Source organism: Scyliorhinus torazame, chromosome 6, assembly GCF_047496885.1.
Source record: "Scyliorhinus torazame isolate Kashiwa2021f chromosome 6, sScyTor2.1, whole genome shotgun sequence".
Taxonomy (NCBI): Eukaryota; Metazoa; Chordata; class Chondrichthyes; order Carcharhiniformes; family Scyliorhinidae; genus Scyliorhinus; species Scyliorhinus torazame.
The window spans coordinates 164,274,329-164,291,349 of NC_092712.1; the positions used below are offsets into that span (position 1 = coordinate 164,274,329).

The 17,021-nt window shown below is 48.1% G+C and overlaps 1 protein-coding gene across 1 annotated transcript in view; it reads left to right on the plus strand.

The window, feature by feature from the left end:
- casd1 (CAS1 domain containing 1) overlaps positions 1–17,021 on the plus strand; it is a 179,347-nt gene that overhangs the window by 115,075 nt on the left and 47,251 nt on the right. Inside the window, exons 7-9 of the mRNA XM_072509039.1 lie at positions 11,347–11,391; positions 11,485–11,608; positions 11,712–11,926. Of these exons, the coding sequence (XP_072365140.1) occupies positions 11,347–11,391; positions 11,485–11,608; positions 11,712–11,926 (384 nt within the window). The remainder of the gene's footprint in view (positions 1–11,346; positions 11,392–11,484; positions 11,609–11,711; positions 11,927–17,021) is intronic.

Consider the following 17,021-nt stretch of genomic DNA (forward strand, 5'->3'; position numbering starts at 1 on the left):
TAAATGTTTTTAATTCAAATTTTCACAGAATATCAACAACAGAATACAGAAAGAAAAGACCCCCCCATGTACATCAATAATAAATTAACAGCCTTCATCAACACAAAGGCCAAAATACACACCCACTTAAGAAAAACAAACCAACCCCCCACCCCCCGGTTGCTGCTGCTGCTGACCATCTTCTAACGTTCTGCCAGGAAGTCTAAGAACGGTTGCCACCACCTGAAAAACCCTTGCACCAAACCCCTTAAGGCAAATTTCACCCTCTCCAATTTAATAAACCCCGCCATATCGTTGATCGAGGATTCCACGCTTGGGGCCTCACATCCTTCCACTGAAGAAGAATCCTTCGCCGGACGCAAAGGCCAGAATACCAGCCTCTTTCGCCTCCTGCACTCCCGGCTCCTCTGCCACCCCAAATATTGCGAGCCCCCAGCCAGCTTGACCCTACTACCCTTGACACCATCCCCGCTACACGCTTCCAAAAGTCCTCTAGCGCTGGGCAAGCCCAGAACATGTGGGTGTGATTTGCTGGGCTCCCTGAGCACCTAACACACCCGTCCTCGCACCCAAAGAACCAGCTTATCCTTGCCCCGGTCATGTGAGCCCTATGCAGCACCTTGAATTGTATGAGGCTGAGCCTCGCGCAAGAGGAGAAAGAGTTCACCCTCCCCAGGGCATCCGCCCACATCCCCTTGTCAATCTCCTCACCCAACTCCTCCTCCCACTTACCCTTTACCTCCTCCACCGAGGCCTCCTCCTCCTCCTGCATCACCTGATACGTTGCCGAGATCCTTCCCTCTCCAACCCACCCCCCGACAGCACCCTGTCCTGGACCCCGCATGGCGGCAACAGCGGGAACTCCACCACCTGCCGCCGAACAAACGCCCTTACCTGCATATATCTGAAGGTGTTCCCCGGGGGAACCCAAACTTCTCCTCCAGCTCACCCAGGCACGCGAACCTCCCGTCCACAAACCGGGCCCCCATCCTTCTAATACCTACCCTGTGCCAGCTCTGAAACCCTCCGTCCATCCTCCCCGGGACAAACCAGTGGTTCCCCCGAATCGGGGACCACACCGAGGCCCCCACCTCCCCCTGTGACGTCTCCATTGCCCCCAAATTTTGAGGGTAGCTGCTACCACCGGGCTCGTGGTATACCTCGTTGGAGGAAGCGGCAGCGGTGCCGTTACCAGCGCCTCCAGGCTCGTGCCCACACAGGACGCCATCTCCAGGCTATTCCATGCCGCCTCACCCCCCTCCATCGCCCACTTACGCACCATCGCCACGTTGGCGGCCCAATAATACCCACAGAGGTTAGGCAGTGCCAACCCCCCCCCCCCCTCCGCCCATCCCTGCACCGCTCCAGGAACACCCTTCTCACCCTCGGGGTCTTCTGCGCCCACATAAACCCCATAACGCTCCTGTTAACTGGCCTGAAGAAGGCCCTCGGGATCAGGATGGGGAAGCATTGGAACAGAAACAAAAACCTCGGGAGCACCGTCATTTTAACTGACTGCACTCTACCCGCCAGGGAGAGTGGCAGCACGTCCCACCTCTTAACGTTTTCCTCCATCTGCTCCACCAGCCTCTTGAAGTTAAGCTTATGTAGGGCCCCGCAGCTCCTAGCCACCTGGACCCCCAGGTACCTGAAACTCCTCTCGCCCTTTTTAGCGGGAGCTCACCAATCCCCCTCTCCTGGTCCCCCGGGTGCACTACGAACAACTCACTCTTCCCCATATTAAGCTTGTACCCGGAGAAATCTCCAAACTCCCTGAGGATCCTCATCACCTCCGGCATTCCCCCCACCAGGTTACCACATATAGCAGCAAATCATCCGCATAGAGCGACACCCAATGCTCCTCCCCACCCCGCACCAGCCCGCTCCAGTTCCTCGACTCCCTCAACGCCATGGCCAGGGGTTCAATCGCCAGTGCAAAGAGCAGGGGGGACAGGGGATACCCCTGCCTCGTCCCCTGGTGTAGCCGGAAATACTCTGACCTTCTTCTGTTCGTGGCCACACTCGCCACCGGGGCCTCATACAGCAGCCTCACCCACCTGACGAACCCCTCCCCGAACCCGAACCTTTTCAACACCTCCCACAGGTACCCCACTCCACCCTATCAAAGGCCTTCTCCGCATCCATCGCCGCCACTATCTCCGCTTCCCCTTCCATTGCTGGCATCATTATAACATTCAAGAGCCTCCGTACATTAGTATTCAACTGCCTCCCTTTCACGAACCCCGTCTGATCCTCGTGTATGACCTGCGGCACACAGTCCTCTATCCTCATGGCCAAAATCTTTGCCAGCAACTTTGCATCTACATTTAAGAGTGAGATCGGCCTATCTGACCCACACTGTAGGGGATCCTTGTCCCACTTCAAGATCAGAGAAATCAGCGCTCTAGACATCGTCAGGGGCAGGGCCCCCCTTCCCTTGCCTCGTTGAAGGTCCTCACCAACAGCGGGCCCGGCAGGTCCGCATACTTCTATAAAATGCAACCGGGAACCCATCCGGCCCCAGTGCCTTCCCCGCCTGCATGTTCCCTATCCCTTTGACCAACTCCTCCAACCCAACCGGCGCCCCCAACCCAGCCACCTGCCCCTCCTCCATCCTCGGAAACCTCAGCCAGTCCAGGAAGCGACCCATCCCTCCCTCCTCCAGTGGAGGCTCAGACCGGTACTGTTCCTTGTAGAAGTCCCTGAAGACCCCATTGATATCCACCACACTTCGCACCGTGTTCCCTCCTCCATCCCTAACACTCCCGATCTCCCTAGCTGCCTCTCGCTTCCGAAGCTGGTGCGCTGGCATCCGGCTTGCCTTTTCTCTGTATTCATATACTCCACTGCGCCTCCGCCTTCCTGGTGGTCAACAAATCGAAGTCAGCCTGGAGGCTACGCCGCTCCCTGAGCAATCCCTCCTCCGGGGCCTCCGCGTACCTCCTATCCACCCTCACCATCTCCCCCACCAACCTCTCCCTCTCTCTCCTCTCCCCCCTCTCCTTGTGTGCCCTAACGGAGATCAGCTCTCCTCTGACCACCTCCTTCAGCGCCTCCCAGACTACCCCTACTTGCACCTCCCCATTGTCATTAGCCTCCAGGCACCTCTCTATACACTTCCGGACCCGCCCGCTCACCTCCTCGTCCGCCAGCAACCCCACCTCTTGGTGCCACAGGGGCACTGGTCCCTCTCCTCCCCCAACTCGAGGTCCACCCAGTGCGGAGCATGATCAGAAATGGCTATCGCCAAGTACTCCATATCCTCCAACCTTGGAATCAACGCCCTGCTCATGACAAAAAAAGTCAATCCGGGAGTACGCCTTATGGACATGGGAGAAGAATGAAAATTCCCTGGCCCCCGGTCTCGCGAACCCCCATGGATCCACTCCTCCCATCTGGTCCATGAACCCCCTCAGCACCTTGGCCGCCGCCGGCCTCCTGCCTGTCCTCGACCAGGTCCAGCACAGTGTTGAAATCTCCCCCCATTATCAGGCCCCCTGTCTCCAGATCCGGAATCCGGCCCAGCATACGCCGTATGAACCCCGCATCGTCCCAATTCGGGGCATATACATTTACCACCACCACCCGCTCCCGCTGCAGTTGCCATTTACCATCACATACCTACCGCCACTGTCTGCCACAATGCTCGATACCTCGAACGACACTCTCTTTCCCACCAAGATCACCGCCACCCGATTTTTTTGCATCCAAGCCTGAGTGAAACACCTGCCCTACCCACCCCTTTCTCAACCATAACTGGTCCGCCACCCTCTGGTGCGTCTCCTGAAGCATGGCCACATCCGCCTTCAGCCCATTCAGGTGCGCGAACACCTGGGCCCGCTTGACCGGCCCATTCAGTCTCCTTACATTCCAGGTATTCAGCCGGATCAGGGGGCTGCTCACCCCTGTCCCCCGCCGACTAGCCATAGCCCTTCCTAGGCCAGCCATGTGCCCGCGCCCCCCGCACGGCCCGTTCCCCACAGCGGCAGACCCCCGCCACGACCTCCTCTACTAACTCCAGCTCCCCCTTGGCCATTCCAGCAGCAACCCGGTGTCGTCCCGTCTCTTTCCCCCCCCCCCCCCCCCAAGCTAGCTTCCCTCCCCCCACCCCCCTAGCTGCATTGCTCCCCAATTGCACTCCCGCAAGTTAGCTGACTCCTGCTGACCCCGGCCACTCCCGCCGCTCCACTTACCACCCCCCCCACCCTTGTCCACCAGCGGGATCACATCCATTCCACTGCCAGCACGGGAGAAAAAGCCCGCTCTTCCCGGCTCTAGCCCCGCCCCTTCAGCCCTATACGTGGGAAAAACCCCGCGCTTTCTACTCGCCCGGCCCCGCCTCCCTGGCGTAGCTCCTTTTCCAGGCCCGGTCCCACTACCCCCAACACAGGGCTCTTCTCCCCCCCCCCCTTCCCGCGCAGGGCCCCATCTCCCCTACCGACCATCAACCCTCCCAGCAATTTACCCCCCCCCCCTCTCCAACGAGCCGCCCGGCGGACCTAATCAAAACAATGCCCAATCAACCCCCAAAAAACAAAGAACCCCCCTCGAAACACAACCCAACAATCCCCAACCATCCCACCACCGCAGCCCCTCATCCTCGACCCTAGTCTGAGTCCAGTTTTTCGGTCTGAAAAAAGGCCCACGCCTCCTCCGGGGACTCAAAATAGTGGTGTCGATCCTTATAGGTGACCCACAGAAGCGCCGGCTGCAGCATACCGAACTTCACCCCCTTCCTGTGCAGCACTGCCTTCGCCCTCTTCTTCGCCACCTCCGCGCTCCAATCCTGGTAGATCCAGACCTCCGCGTTCTCCCACCTGCTGCATCGCTCCTTCTTGGCCAACCGTAACACACACTCTCGATCAGCAAACCGGTGGAACCGCACCAGCACCGCCTGCGGCGGCTTGCTGGACTTGGGCCTCCTCGCCAGCACTCGGTGGGCCCCCTCCAGCTCCAAGGGCCCTTGAAAGGCTCTCGCCCCCATCAGCGAATTCTGCATGGTGACCATGTAGGCCCCCACGTCCGATCCCTCCAGCCCCTCCAGGAGACCCAGGATCCGCAGGTTTTTCCGCCTCGACCGGTTCTCCATCTCCTCGAACCTCGCCTGCCATTTCTTGTGGAGCGCCTCGTGCGTCTCCACCTTCACCGCCAGGCCCAGGATCTCGTCCTCGTTCTCTGAAACCTTCTGCCGGACCTCCCGGATCGACGCCTCTTGGGCCGCCTGGGTCTCCAGCAGCTTATCGATTGAGGCCTTCATTGGCTCCAGCAGCTCTGCATTCAGTTCCTTAAAACAGCGCTGGAGAACCTCCTGCTGCTCTTGCGCCCTCTCCCTCCACGCTGCCTGGTCTCTGCCCGCCGCCATCTTGGTCCTCCTCCCTCGCACCTTTCTTTGCTTCAATGTCACTTTTTTAATCGCCCCACTCCTGGTCCAATCCATACACTATCGGGGGAATGTTGCTGTCCCCTTCCCACACCGGGAAACGTCGTACAAGCGCCGTTATGGGCCCTAAAAAGAGCCCAAAAGTCCGTTTTTAGCGGGAGCTGCCGAACGTGTGACTTAGCTCCGCATAGCCGCAACTGGAAGTCTTAAAGAGACTCTTTCAACTAACCAACAGAATATACCCAGAAGCACAATCTGGTTTCAGAGCAGGTTGATGCATAATAAACATCATTATCTTTACCTTCAGCTTCAGGCGAATTGCAGAGAACAGCAAATGCCACTCTACCTTGCTTTTGTTGCTTTCACATTTGACACCATGAATAAGATGGGCCTCTATCAGACACTAGGGGATGTATGCTGCCCTCTCAAGCTTTGGAGTCTCATATGTTCCTTCCATAATACGCACGTCGCCATTCAGTTTTATCTCTGCCTCTCACAGTTTGAGGATTAATAACTGGATGAAACAGGCTGCGTTTTAGCCCCTACTCTGTTTTATGTGGCTTTTCTCTGTCCTCCTCGGCGCACTTTCCCCTGCTGACATGAAAAGAGTGTACTTCCATACACTGTTCAAGACTGAAAGCTGAGGTATGTCCTGATCAGAGAGCTTCTGTCTGTTTATGTGCTGCACTGTAGCTCAAACAGAAGACCAGCTCAAAAGGTTCATATTCTTCCTCATTTACAATGTTAAGAAAACTGTGGTTATGGGACAGTGTTGTGCATGCCTGGGATCAGATTCAACAACACCCCACAGGAATCAGTCAGCAAATCCTGCTACCTTGGTGGCAGACAACCTGTCTGTTGAAGAGCTCAGCACACATATTGGAAAGACAGCCACCGACTTTCGCTGACTCACAAAATGAGCCACAAGATCAAAATGCTTATCTACAAGGCCTGTATCCTCAACACATAGCTGCGTGGCAGTGAAGCCTGGACATCTTGCATCCACCAAGAAAAAGGCACAATAATGTCTCCGGTTTCTTTGATGCATTCCCAGCATCACTTGGAAAGACAAAGTTACCAGTGAAGCATGCCTGGCTGGGGAAAACATGGTGAGCATGCTGGTGCTAATCAAGCAAAGGAAGGCTTTGCTTCTTGAGGCATGTGCTCAGGATGGGATATGGTCCCATCCTGTAGCCATCTGGGAAGGCCACGTCCTAGGGACCGTTGGTCTGCTTTGTTTTAGTCTCTTCTGGCGCCGGGGTGTCTGCCTTAACATTGTGTATCTAAATGTTTCCCTTTTGTCCCCGGAGATGGCTCATTAGTATGTAGATTGCTTGGCAGTTTCTGTCCTGTCTGAGAGCTTAAGGTTCTAATCTGTCTGCGGAGTCTGCACATCCTCCCTGTGTGTACGTGGGTTTCCTCTGGGTGCTCCGATTTCCTCCCACAGTCCAAAGATGTGCAGGTTAGGGGATTGGCCATGCTAAATTGCCCTTAGTGTCCAAAATTACCCTTAGCGTTGGGTGGGGTTACTGGGTTATGGGGATAGGGTGGAGGTATTGACCTTGGGTAGGGTGCTCTTTCCAAGAGCCGGTGCAGACTCGATGGGCCGAATGGCCTCCTTCTGCACTGTAAATTCTATGATAATCTGTGATAATCAACAGACAGACCTTGCACCTGCTCATTTCTTAGTCTTGTCCAATTTTCCCTGCATTCTTTGCAAGTGTCCATTTTGTAACCGGGACGTGGTTACAAAATGGACACTTGCAAAGAATGCAGGGAAAATTGGACAATACTAAGAAATGAGCAGGTGCAAGGTCTGTCTGTTGATTATCATAGATTATCATAGAATTTGCAGTGCAGAAGGAGGCCATTCGGCCCATCGAGTCTGCACCGGCTCTTGGAAAGAGCACCCTACCCAAGGTCAACACCTCCACCCTATCCCCATAACCCAGTAACCCCACCCAACACTAAGGGCAATTTTGGACACTAAGGGCAATTTAGCATGGCCAATCCACCTAACCTGCACATCTTTGGACTGTGGGAGGAAATCGGAGCACCCAGAGGAAACCCACGTACACACGGGGAGGATGTGCAGACTCCGCACAGACAGATTAGAACCTTAAGCTCTCAGACAGGACAGAAACTGCCAAGCAATCTACATACTAATGAGCCATCTCCGGGGACAAAAGGGAAACATTTAGATACACAATGTTAAGGCAGACACCCCGGCGCCAGAAGAGACTAAAACAAAGCAGACCAACGGTCCCTAGGACACGCCCAGCGATCAGGGAACCACCCCTCTATTGGAGGAAGATTGGGACAAGACCCAATTAATTGAGGCCAAGTTCAAGGCCCGCCCAAAAGCCCGCGAAGCCCTTTTTAGTATAAAAGGTATTCCCCAAGGGAGAATCTTTCTCCTTTGGCTTTGGCTCTCAGCAAAGAGAGAGACCAGCCTAGCAGCTACACCAGACCAAGTAAGTTCCAAGTCAACGCACGCTATGAGATAGACGCTCCTAGTTGCTATCCTGTAAACAGCTCAACCCAGCAGCCTCAGAACCGAGCAACGGCCATTGTTCCTCTGACTGAGTGGGCACCCGAAGCTAAGTATAGGCTTTAGTAATAGTAGTAGTTTAGTTTGTGGAGTTTATGCATGAGTAGATTTGACTGTGTGTAAATAAATGAGCATTGCTTTTCAACTTACTAACTGGTGTATCGAGTCTTTGATCAGTATTCGGTTCTGAACCTTGTGGCGGTGTCGAAAGATACCTGCCGACTCTTGAGCAAACGTAATTAAACAGAGCTAAATGAAGAAACAGCCAAAGTTAGCAACAACCCCCATTGTTATATACATGGAATTAGCCCATGCCAAGACACCAGTTGGATGCCACAAAGACCTGATTCGTGGATGCTGTCAAGAAACATGAAAGCCCTTAACATGATCACGCCAGGTGGAAAACTCGAGCTGATGATTGAAGCAAGAGATAACACCAGCTGTGGGCTGAAATTCGCCACCATGACCACATGTGGTTTCAGAAGCTCCAGAGTATCTGCCAGCCCTAGCTGTCAGCAGAGATAATCCCGCACTTTCAACAAAGGAGAGACTTTCCAGAATTGGTTTGTTCAGCCATCAAAAAAGTGCAGCAGATGATCTCATCTGTCTGCCAAAATTCTGAGGCTACATTCCCATCATCTCTCGCAGATGGGAGCAACCAATTTATTTCTTCAAGAATTCTCGCTGAATTTCTAACCTACCAGTGTGACTGTTATGTAGTCCAAGTGTAACTTCAATATTCACAGTAAACCCCTTCCTAGTATTGAAATCACCATTCCTGGTCATGCAACATTAATATCAGTGGAATATTTGGGGAGATAATTATTTTGCCTTTAGTTAGATAACTTGATAATGTGTTGTTTGCATGCCTGATAATTTTAAGGGAATCTAAAACTGACCCATTTCAACTGTATGTACACATTTATCAAAATAAGTACATAACTGTGGATGTAATTTTCAGTTTAGAGTCCTCATCAGTGTTCCTAATATATGTACATGTAGCAATGGGCAAGCAAGCCATATGTGTGATCAAGAAAAGTCATAAATTGCGGTGCAGTAGTATATAATTCTTTAAGGACAAAATGGATTGAAATTGGATGATGTATCTTAGGAGTATTTAATACATCGTACCAACCAGAACAAATGGTCATTATGTAAATCTGCTTATTTCTAGCCCACCTCCATGAATTTAAATTTTCAATGTGCCCTTCCAGCCTTTTTTTTTTTTTATCAACTTGTCTTCCTGATTTTAAACAAACCACCAAATACACATTTTTCCTCACATATTATTTTCTGTGGCGTTGTATGTTACTTCACGGAAATCTCCAAGTTTACGGCTAAATATTTCCATTCTAACACTACTTCGAGCTTATTGATTAAAATTTTTATCCTGGTAGACTAAATAAATGAAGCTCCTCAGTTTGACTGATCTGTCTTCCACAGTATTTGTTTATGATGGATTTTATTACTAGAATAGCCACACATTCGGGCATTTAATAATCTGTCCTATGACAAAATATATATTTTCTGAATCAATGCAATAATATTATAGAATTTACAGTGCAGGGAGAGGCCATTCAGCCCATCGAGTCTGCACCGGCCCTTGGAAAGAGCACCCGACTTAAGCCAACACTTCCATCCTATCTCCTTAACCCATTAATTAACCCTACCTAACCTGTTTGGACACTAACGGCGATTTAGCATGGCCAATCCACCTAATCTGCACATCTTTGGACTGTGCATCAATTACTATATTTGTCGCTCATGGTACAAAAGCGTACAAGTTAAGAATATTCCAATGGTCAGCATTATAAGTTCTTCAAGAGTTGGCTTTCAGAGTGGACTTAATAGAAATTGGGTGATTTGATCAAATGGAAAACAAAAAGTAAGAAAAATAGTCAACATGCAACCCTAACCTCCAAATGTATTTTTTCATACAGGCACATATACAAGTGCGCACTAGAAAATGTGACATTTGCAAGATTTTTCTTTCTTTCTGTTTCTTTAAATGCTATTCCTAAATGAAGTTGATTTTATTTTTTATGTATATAGTTTTGTGTGTTTATTTGTCTGTGTATAGATATGTTTATATGAAGCACTGATTTTGGTAAAGGGTGTTTACACATCTTGGAATTGAGAATGGTCTTCTGTTGTGGATAATCTTGAACCTGTATTTAGTTGGTGTGGCTGGGATAGCATAAATGTCTCTGATCTATTTTTCATGGGAGGTGTAGCCTGCATAACATTGTAAACATGCCAACTTTCCCACGACTGATAGATAATGCTGCATCTGGCAGCTCCAGTCTTCCCGCACTGCTCAGTTAAGGAGGGATCTTGGATGTGGTATTGATCAGCTCTTAGAGTATGAAGTACTTCTGGCAATTAATTGGGCTGCTAAATTCATCTTTAATTAGTTTGAAAAGATTTCCAATCACATGGGTTGATGACACAATCTTCAGGAAAGCATTACATCTTCAAAAGGATTTCCAATCACAGGGATTGACTGCATAATCTTTGCATCCTCAGATTACATATGTTGTTCCAATTGTAGCAAACTCTGGCATCCAAAATAACAGAAGCTGATTTCCCTACTTACTTTGTTCCATACTCCAGTAAGTGTCCCGGAACTGTGTAGCAATCTGATCTATCACTAGAGGTAGATCTGAAGCCCCTCTACTCTGAAAGAGTGGTGAGGGAGCATTTAAAAGTACCACTGACAAGCAGCTGAGGCACGAGTCTGGTGAATCAGACAGCAAGACAGCCAGTGATGGTGAGAAGCTCGTGGGTGCTCGTTTTTGGCACTAAATGCTTTAGAATACGGACCGCAATCTTGCTAACGTGGCAGTCGAGGAACACCCGACCACTCGTGCCCAAAATGACACTTGGCAATGTTTCCATTCAATCACACCCTGTATCTCTTTGTTATGCATTGATTTCCTCTTTTCTAAGACTCATTCATTAATCTTTCTGTCTGTGTAGGATATGCAGAACATCGTATACTTCCACATCTCAAATGCATTCAGCTTGTCAATGGACTTTTTACTTGTACTGTCATTTGTTCATGTATTGGTTGTTGAAAACAACAGATTATCTTAAGTTTTCCGATGTGCCCAGAAACCAACAAATGTAGTTCTACCTAGCTGTGCCCAGTTATGTTAATATACAGAAAGGTGAAAAGGATGTTAATCTCTTATTTTCTTCTTTAGTTACCTTCTCCAAGTTAATTTAGCATATTTAAGAAGATTAGATCATGTTTCTTAGTGTTTCCTTTATTGTCATGCTGTTTCCTTGTATAGCTATGTACTAAGAACCTTCTTTTAGGACATAATATCACAGTAATTTTCCTATCTTGTACTGACAATATGAATGTCTGCTTACATGACTACAGAAATGTAACTATTGTTTTTCTTTACAGGCTGCCCAACTAAAACCCCATCTTATTGTGGTGGGAGCTGCTACGGTAATTTAATTTTCTTTAAGTTGGGTTGTAGAATATTTTGCAGATTTCTTAATTTGTTTGCAATGCAACACTGATATGTTTGTTTGCTTACAGTGGTCAATTAAGATACATAATGGGAGTATGGAAGCCCTCACACAGTATAAAATCAATCTTACATCAATTACGCCTCTTCTGGAGAAGTTGGCAGAAACTAATGACATTTATTGGGTTCTTCAAGGTAAATCCTCAATTTCCATATTTTATGCTATAAACTTTGGATGTTCTCTAGGTTATCTTAAATTTTAATTTGACTTGTAAAAGTAACTTTTTATTTTTCTTAGATCCAGTATATGAGGATTTGCTGAGTGAGAACAGAAAGATGATCACGAATCAGAGGATTGGTTTATACAATGATGTGACTTTGAGCATTTTGAACAGCAGTGCCAGAAATATGGCAACCAAGGTCAAGATCCTCAGGGCTTCCAAATTAGTTGCAGAAGAAACCATTGCAGGATCCTTAGATGGCTTGCATTTACCTGAAACCACTAGAGACATTGTAGGTATCTTATAACAATAAGTATAAAAGCATTCAAGTTTCTTTACTACTTGCAATGATGTAAACATACTATATGCATCTAGTGTTGGTTCCTCCTTCATGCACCTGTAGGTGGAAACTCTAATGGGCAAATGCTGAGTAAAATTAAATTTTGAAGAAATAGGTGTGCAATTTTTTTGTATATGACAACACAAAATCTGTTGGCCAGTTTGTCTCAATTTTGTAACTTTAATAAGCACAGGTATAGGCAAAGCAGAATAATAGATATAACGGTTGAGAATTCTTACGCTGGAATAGATATTTAATTGTTCTAAATAAAAAGGAAATTGCCCAAAATATTCTTTTGGAAAAACAAAGGTGGCCAATGACCCAAATGGAAAAGAGACGGGTGAGTGAAGGTGTTCTGTATTCCATCTGGTGTTACTTACTAGGTCTGGTGAATGATCAAATCTGAAATATTACCTGTTTCACACTCCCCAGATGCTGCCATACCTGCTGGCATTTCCAGCATGTTCTGTTTTTAGTTCAGAATAGGAGGCTGCCAGTGGAATAGCCTGTGCTCGAAGGAACTGAAGAGGGAGGGAGGGAAAGATCATGGAGCTGAGGAAGATGGAGAGATTGCATGTCAGGCTGAAGTTTGGGGGATTGAGTAGGACTGCAGATTCGACTGGAAAGCGAGGGAAGAGGTTGTGGCCATTCATGGTAAATTATTCTTGGAACAGGAGAAGCACTCCTGTTTCTCCTGGTCCACAAGCAGCACTGGAAATGCACTTGCCTGAAGGATCCAGAAGTTTTCACCACCCTTCATCTACTAGGATTTCAGTGCCCTGGGAAATGTGGCCTTCAATGACTAAAACTATCTGAAAGACTGATTTGCTTTTTGAGGCAGGATGAGGGGTTGAAGTTATAATCTGATCAGTCGTGATGTTACTGAATTGCATATAATTGTAGAGGGGTGTTTCTGTCATTTAAGAGTTAAATTGGGGTTCTGTGAGTACAGGATGTCAATTGAACAGTGTTTAGACAATGATGCTTATATTTTCTACAAACAGTAAGTCTTAAAACTTGAAATCTTGTTGTCTTTCCAGTCAGCCACTGGTGATTCAAATCTCGTTTTACAAGCTATTGGTCTCTATGCGGATTGTGACATCTATTACTGAGCACTTTATTGAAAGCCTTGCATAAATCCAGATAAATTACACATTGTTTTTCTGGGGTCTACTCTCTCTGTTACCTTATCAAAAAATTCAACACATTTGGTCAAACAAGATTTTTTCCTTTTTGAATCCATACCTATTATTCATTACTGTATTTTTATTTTCTAAATGTTCTGCTATTCTCTCCTTTAGTAGAGATTCCATTATTAATTTTACCTTTGATGTTTACTTTCTATTTCCTTGGTCATGCTTTGTCTACCTTAAATATAGGAATTTAATTAGTTATCCGCCAGCGCTTTCACACTATACCATTTTCTAACAAATTATTAATTAAAAAAAAAAAAAAATTTAGAGTACCAAATTCATTTTTTCCAATTAAGGCGCAATTTAGCATGGCCAACCCACCTAGACTGCACATCTTTTGGTTGTGGGGGCGAAACCCACACAAATACGGGAAGAATATGCAAACTCCACGAGGACAGTGACCCAGAACCAGGACCGAACCTGAAACCTCGGTGCCGTGAGGCAGCAATGCTAATCACTGCGCCACCGTGCTGCCTACAAATTATTAAACACGTGTATTTCTTTGCTGGATTCTTTAAAATAAGTGGATGCAATCCTTCTGGACTGGAGCTTTACCATCTTTGAGTTTATTTACTTTATTTAGTGCATCCCCTTTTTTTATTTTAAGTGCACTTATCTCGCTGTCCATTTTCATCATTCAATGTCCTGTCAACCTGTTATCTCTCTGGTAATTACTAAAGCAAAATAGTGTTTTAAAACATTTCTGCCATCTCTGACATTACCTATGTTACTTTTCTGTTCCTTAAAATGGTCCTATTCCCATTACAGCCTTGCATTTTTATTGATGTGCCTGTAAAATACTTTACTATTTTGATTTACATACCTTGATAACTTATTTTCATAATTCGTCTTCCCCCATCTCAATTATCTTTTGATAATCGTCGAATTTCTTTGCATTCTCTCTTATGCACTCCTCTGCTGTCTGGGTATATGTATGCCTCTTTCTTAATCCTCAACTATTCTCATGTCTTCATTCATCCTTGGAATCCCACAATGTTCAGCTTGTTCTTTTAGCAAAATATATTTCCACTGCATTCTGTTCAACACTGTTTTAAACGTTTCCCATTGTAGTTCTACATCATTGATTGATATTTTAAAAATATTTTGTTACAAACACCCCCCCCCAACCCCCCCCCCCCCCCCCCCGGGGGCAACTAACAGCTTCTCAGACATGGTCACAAATACTCCCCACATTTTCTCAAACCCCTCTGCTGAGCCCCTTAACTCATACTTTATCTTCCCCAGCCGCAGGAAGTCATACGGGTCACCCAACCAAACCGCAACCCCCAGTGGCAATGCCGACCACCACTCCAATGCAATCAGAGAGGCGAAGGTCATGACATCGGCCTTCCTCCCCTCCATGAGCTCCGGCTTCTCTGAAACCCCAAATATTGCCACCGAAGGGTCCGGGTCCACCTCCTCCTCCACTATCCTGGCTAACACTCCCGCCCAGAATCTTTCCAATTTAGCCCCCGCCCCACCTCTCACACTCATCTGCTACCCCCTGAAAGAACCCACTTATTCTCGCCCGAGTCATATGCACCCTGTGTACCACCTTAAACTGTATCAGACTCACCCTTGCACAGGAGGAGGCCCCGTTTACCCTACGCAGTGCCTCACTCCGTACTCCCCAATTGATCTCCCCTCCCAACTCCCCTTCCCATTTCTCCTTGCTCTTCACCACCCGCTCGCTCCCCCAGCCACTTGTATGTAGCCCCAATTCTTCCCTCCCCTTCCACATCCGGAAGCAGCAGTCGCTCCAGCAGGATTTATCCCGCCAGAACTTTCACGCAAAGTTCCTAACCTGCCAATACCTGAACTCACTCCCCCTCGGCAGCTCTACCCTCTCCCTTAACTCCTCCAGACCGGCGAATGCTTCCTCCAAATACAGTTCCCTCACCTTGGCCAGCCCCACTTCCTTCCACCTCCTGTATACAATATCCATCTCCTCTCTCTTCTCTTTTCCCCCCCCCCCCCGGGGCTCACTACATCATTGATTGATGATATAGTTGTACATTTAACTTCCAGGTTCTATTCTCAGCCCCTCAAAGTCAGCTTTCCTCCTGTCTGTTAACTTGATTTCCATCATCGTTATGTCCTCTTTCATGATCTTAAAGCGTATTATTATTGGGTCACTATACCCAATTTTGTTATCTCCTCTGGTTCATTCTCCATTATTAGATCCAATGGTGAATCTCCCCTTGTTGGACTGCTTGTTTGGTCAGAAAGGAGCCTTGTACACAATGAAGGAACTTTGTTGCTTTATCCCCTTTACCCATCTATTCTGTCCGATTAATATCGGTGTTGAATCCCCAATACCTCACGTTTATTCTGTGAATTGGTGAAGGCTAATACTTTGGCACACTTGGCAAATCCGACCGCAAGTCAGTACTCCTACTTCCGGCTTACAAACAGCAACTCAAGCCAGTCAAGGAAACCGTGCAGTACTAGTCCGAGGCATCAGAAGATATCCTTTGTGACTGGACTGGTCCATATTCAAGCTGCGGCAGCTAACCTGGACAGGTATGCAACCACTGTCACAGACTTCATCAGTAAGTATGTCGAGAACTGTGTACCAAAGAAGACAATAACGTGTTCCCCAATCGGAAACCCTGACTTAACCGAAGGGTTCACTCCCTGCTGAAGTCCCAGGCGGAGGGGTTCACGTCTGATGACCCTGACCTATATAAGAAATCTAAGTACGACATACATAAAACCATCAGGGACTCCAAAAGACAATACCAGACCAAATTAGAGACCCAGGCCAATGACACAAATCCACCACATCTATGGCAGGGCTTACACGAGATAACGGGCTACAAAGCAAGGCCAGGCAGAATCTCTGAGGCTGGAGCATCCCTCCCAGATTAACTGAACGGGTTCTATGCCTGCTTTGAACAGTCAGCCAATACATCAGTGCCACCAGCCCCAACAGCCCTGGACACAGCTATACCCACTATTACAGCCTCAGAAGGAAGAGCTGCTTTCTTGACAGTGAATCCGCAGAAAGCAACGGGCCCTGACTGAGTCCCTGGATGAGCACTCAGAGCCTGCGCTGACCAGCTGGCGAGTGTATTCGCAGACATCTTCAACACCTCACTTCTCCGCTCCGAGGTTCCTACCTCCTTCAAGAAGACCACCATAATACCAGTACCAAAGAAGAAGAAGTGAGCCTCAACGACTACCGACCGGTGGCCCTGACATTTGTTATCATGAAATGCTTCAAGCGGCTAGTCATGAGACAGATCAACGCCAGCCTCCCAGACGGTCTCGATCCATTGCAGTTCGCCTATTGCCGCAACCGGTCCACAGCAGATGCTATCTCCCTGGCCCTACAATCGAACACCTCGACAACAAGAACACTACGTCAAACTGCTGTTCATCGACTACAGCCCTGTCTTCAACACCATTATCCCGACAAAACTAATAACCAAACTCTGAAATCTTGGACTTGACCCCTCCCTGTGAAGCTGGATCCTTGACTTCCTCACCAACAGGCTGCAATCTGTCAGGATAGGTTAAAAAAAACACCTCCTCCACAACAGTCCCCAACGCCAGGGCCCCGGAAGGATGAGTGCTCAGTCCTCTACTGTACTCCCTATACACACACGACTGTGTGGCAAGATTTAACTCCAATTCTATCTATAGCTTTGCGGAACATACAACTGTGGTGGATCATATCTCAAACAACGGGTCAAACTTCGGAAGGGAGATAGATCACTTGGTTGCATGGTGTACTGAAAACAACCTCCCTCTAAATGCCAGCAGAACCAAGGAACTGATCATCGACTTCAGGAAGCATCGTATGACACACTCCCCTGTCAACATCAATGGTTCCGAAGTGGAGATGGTCA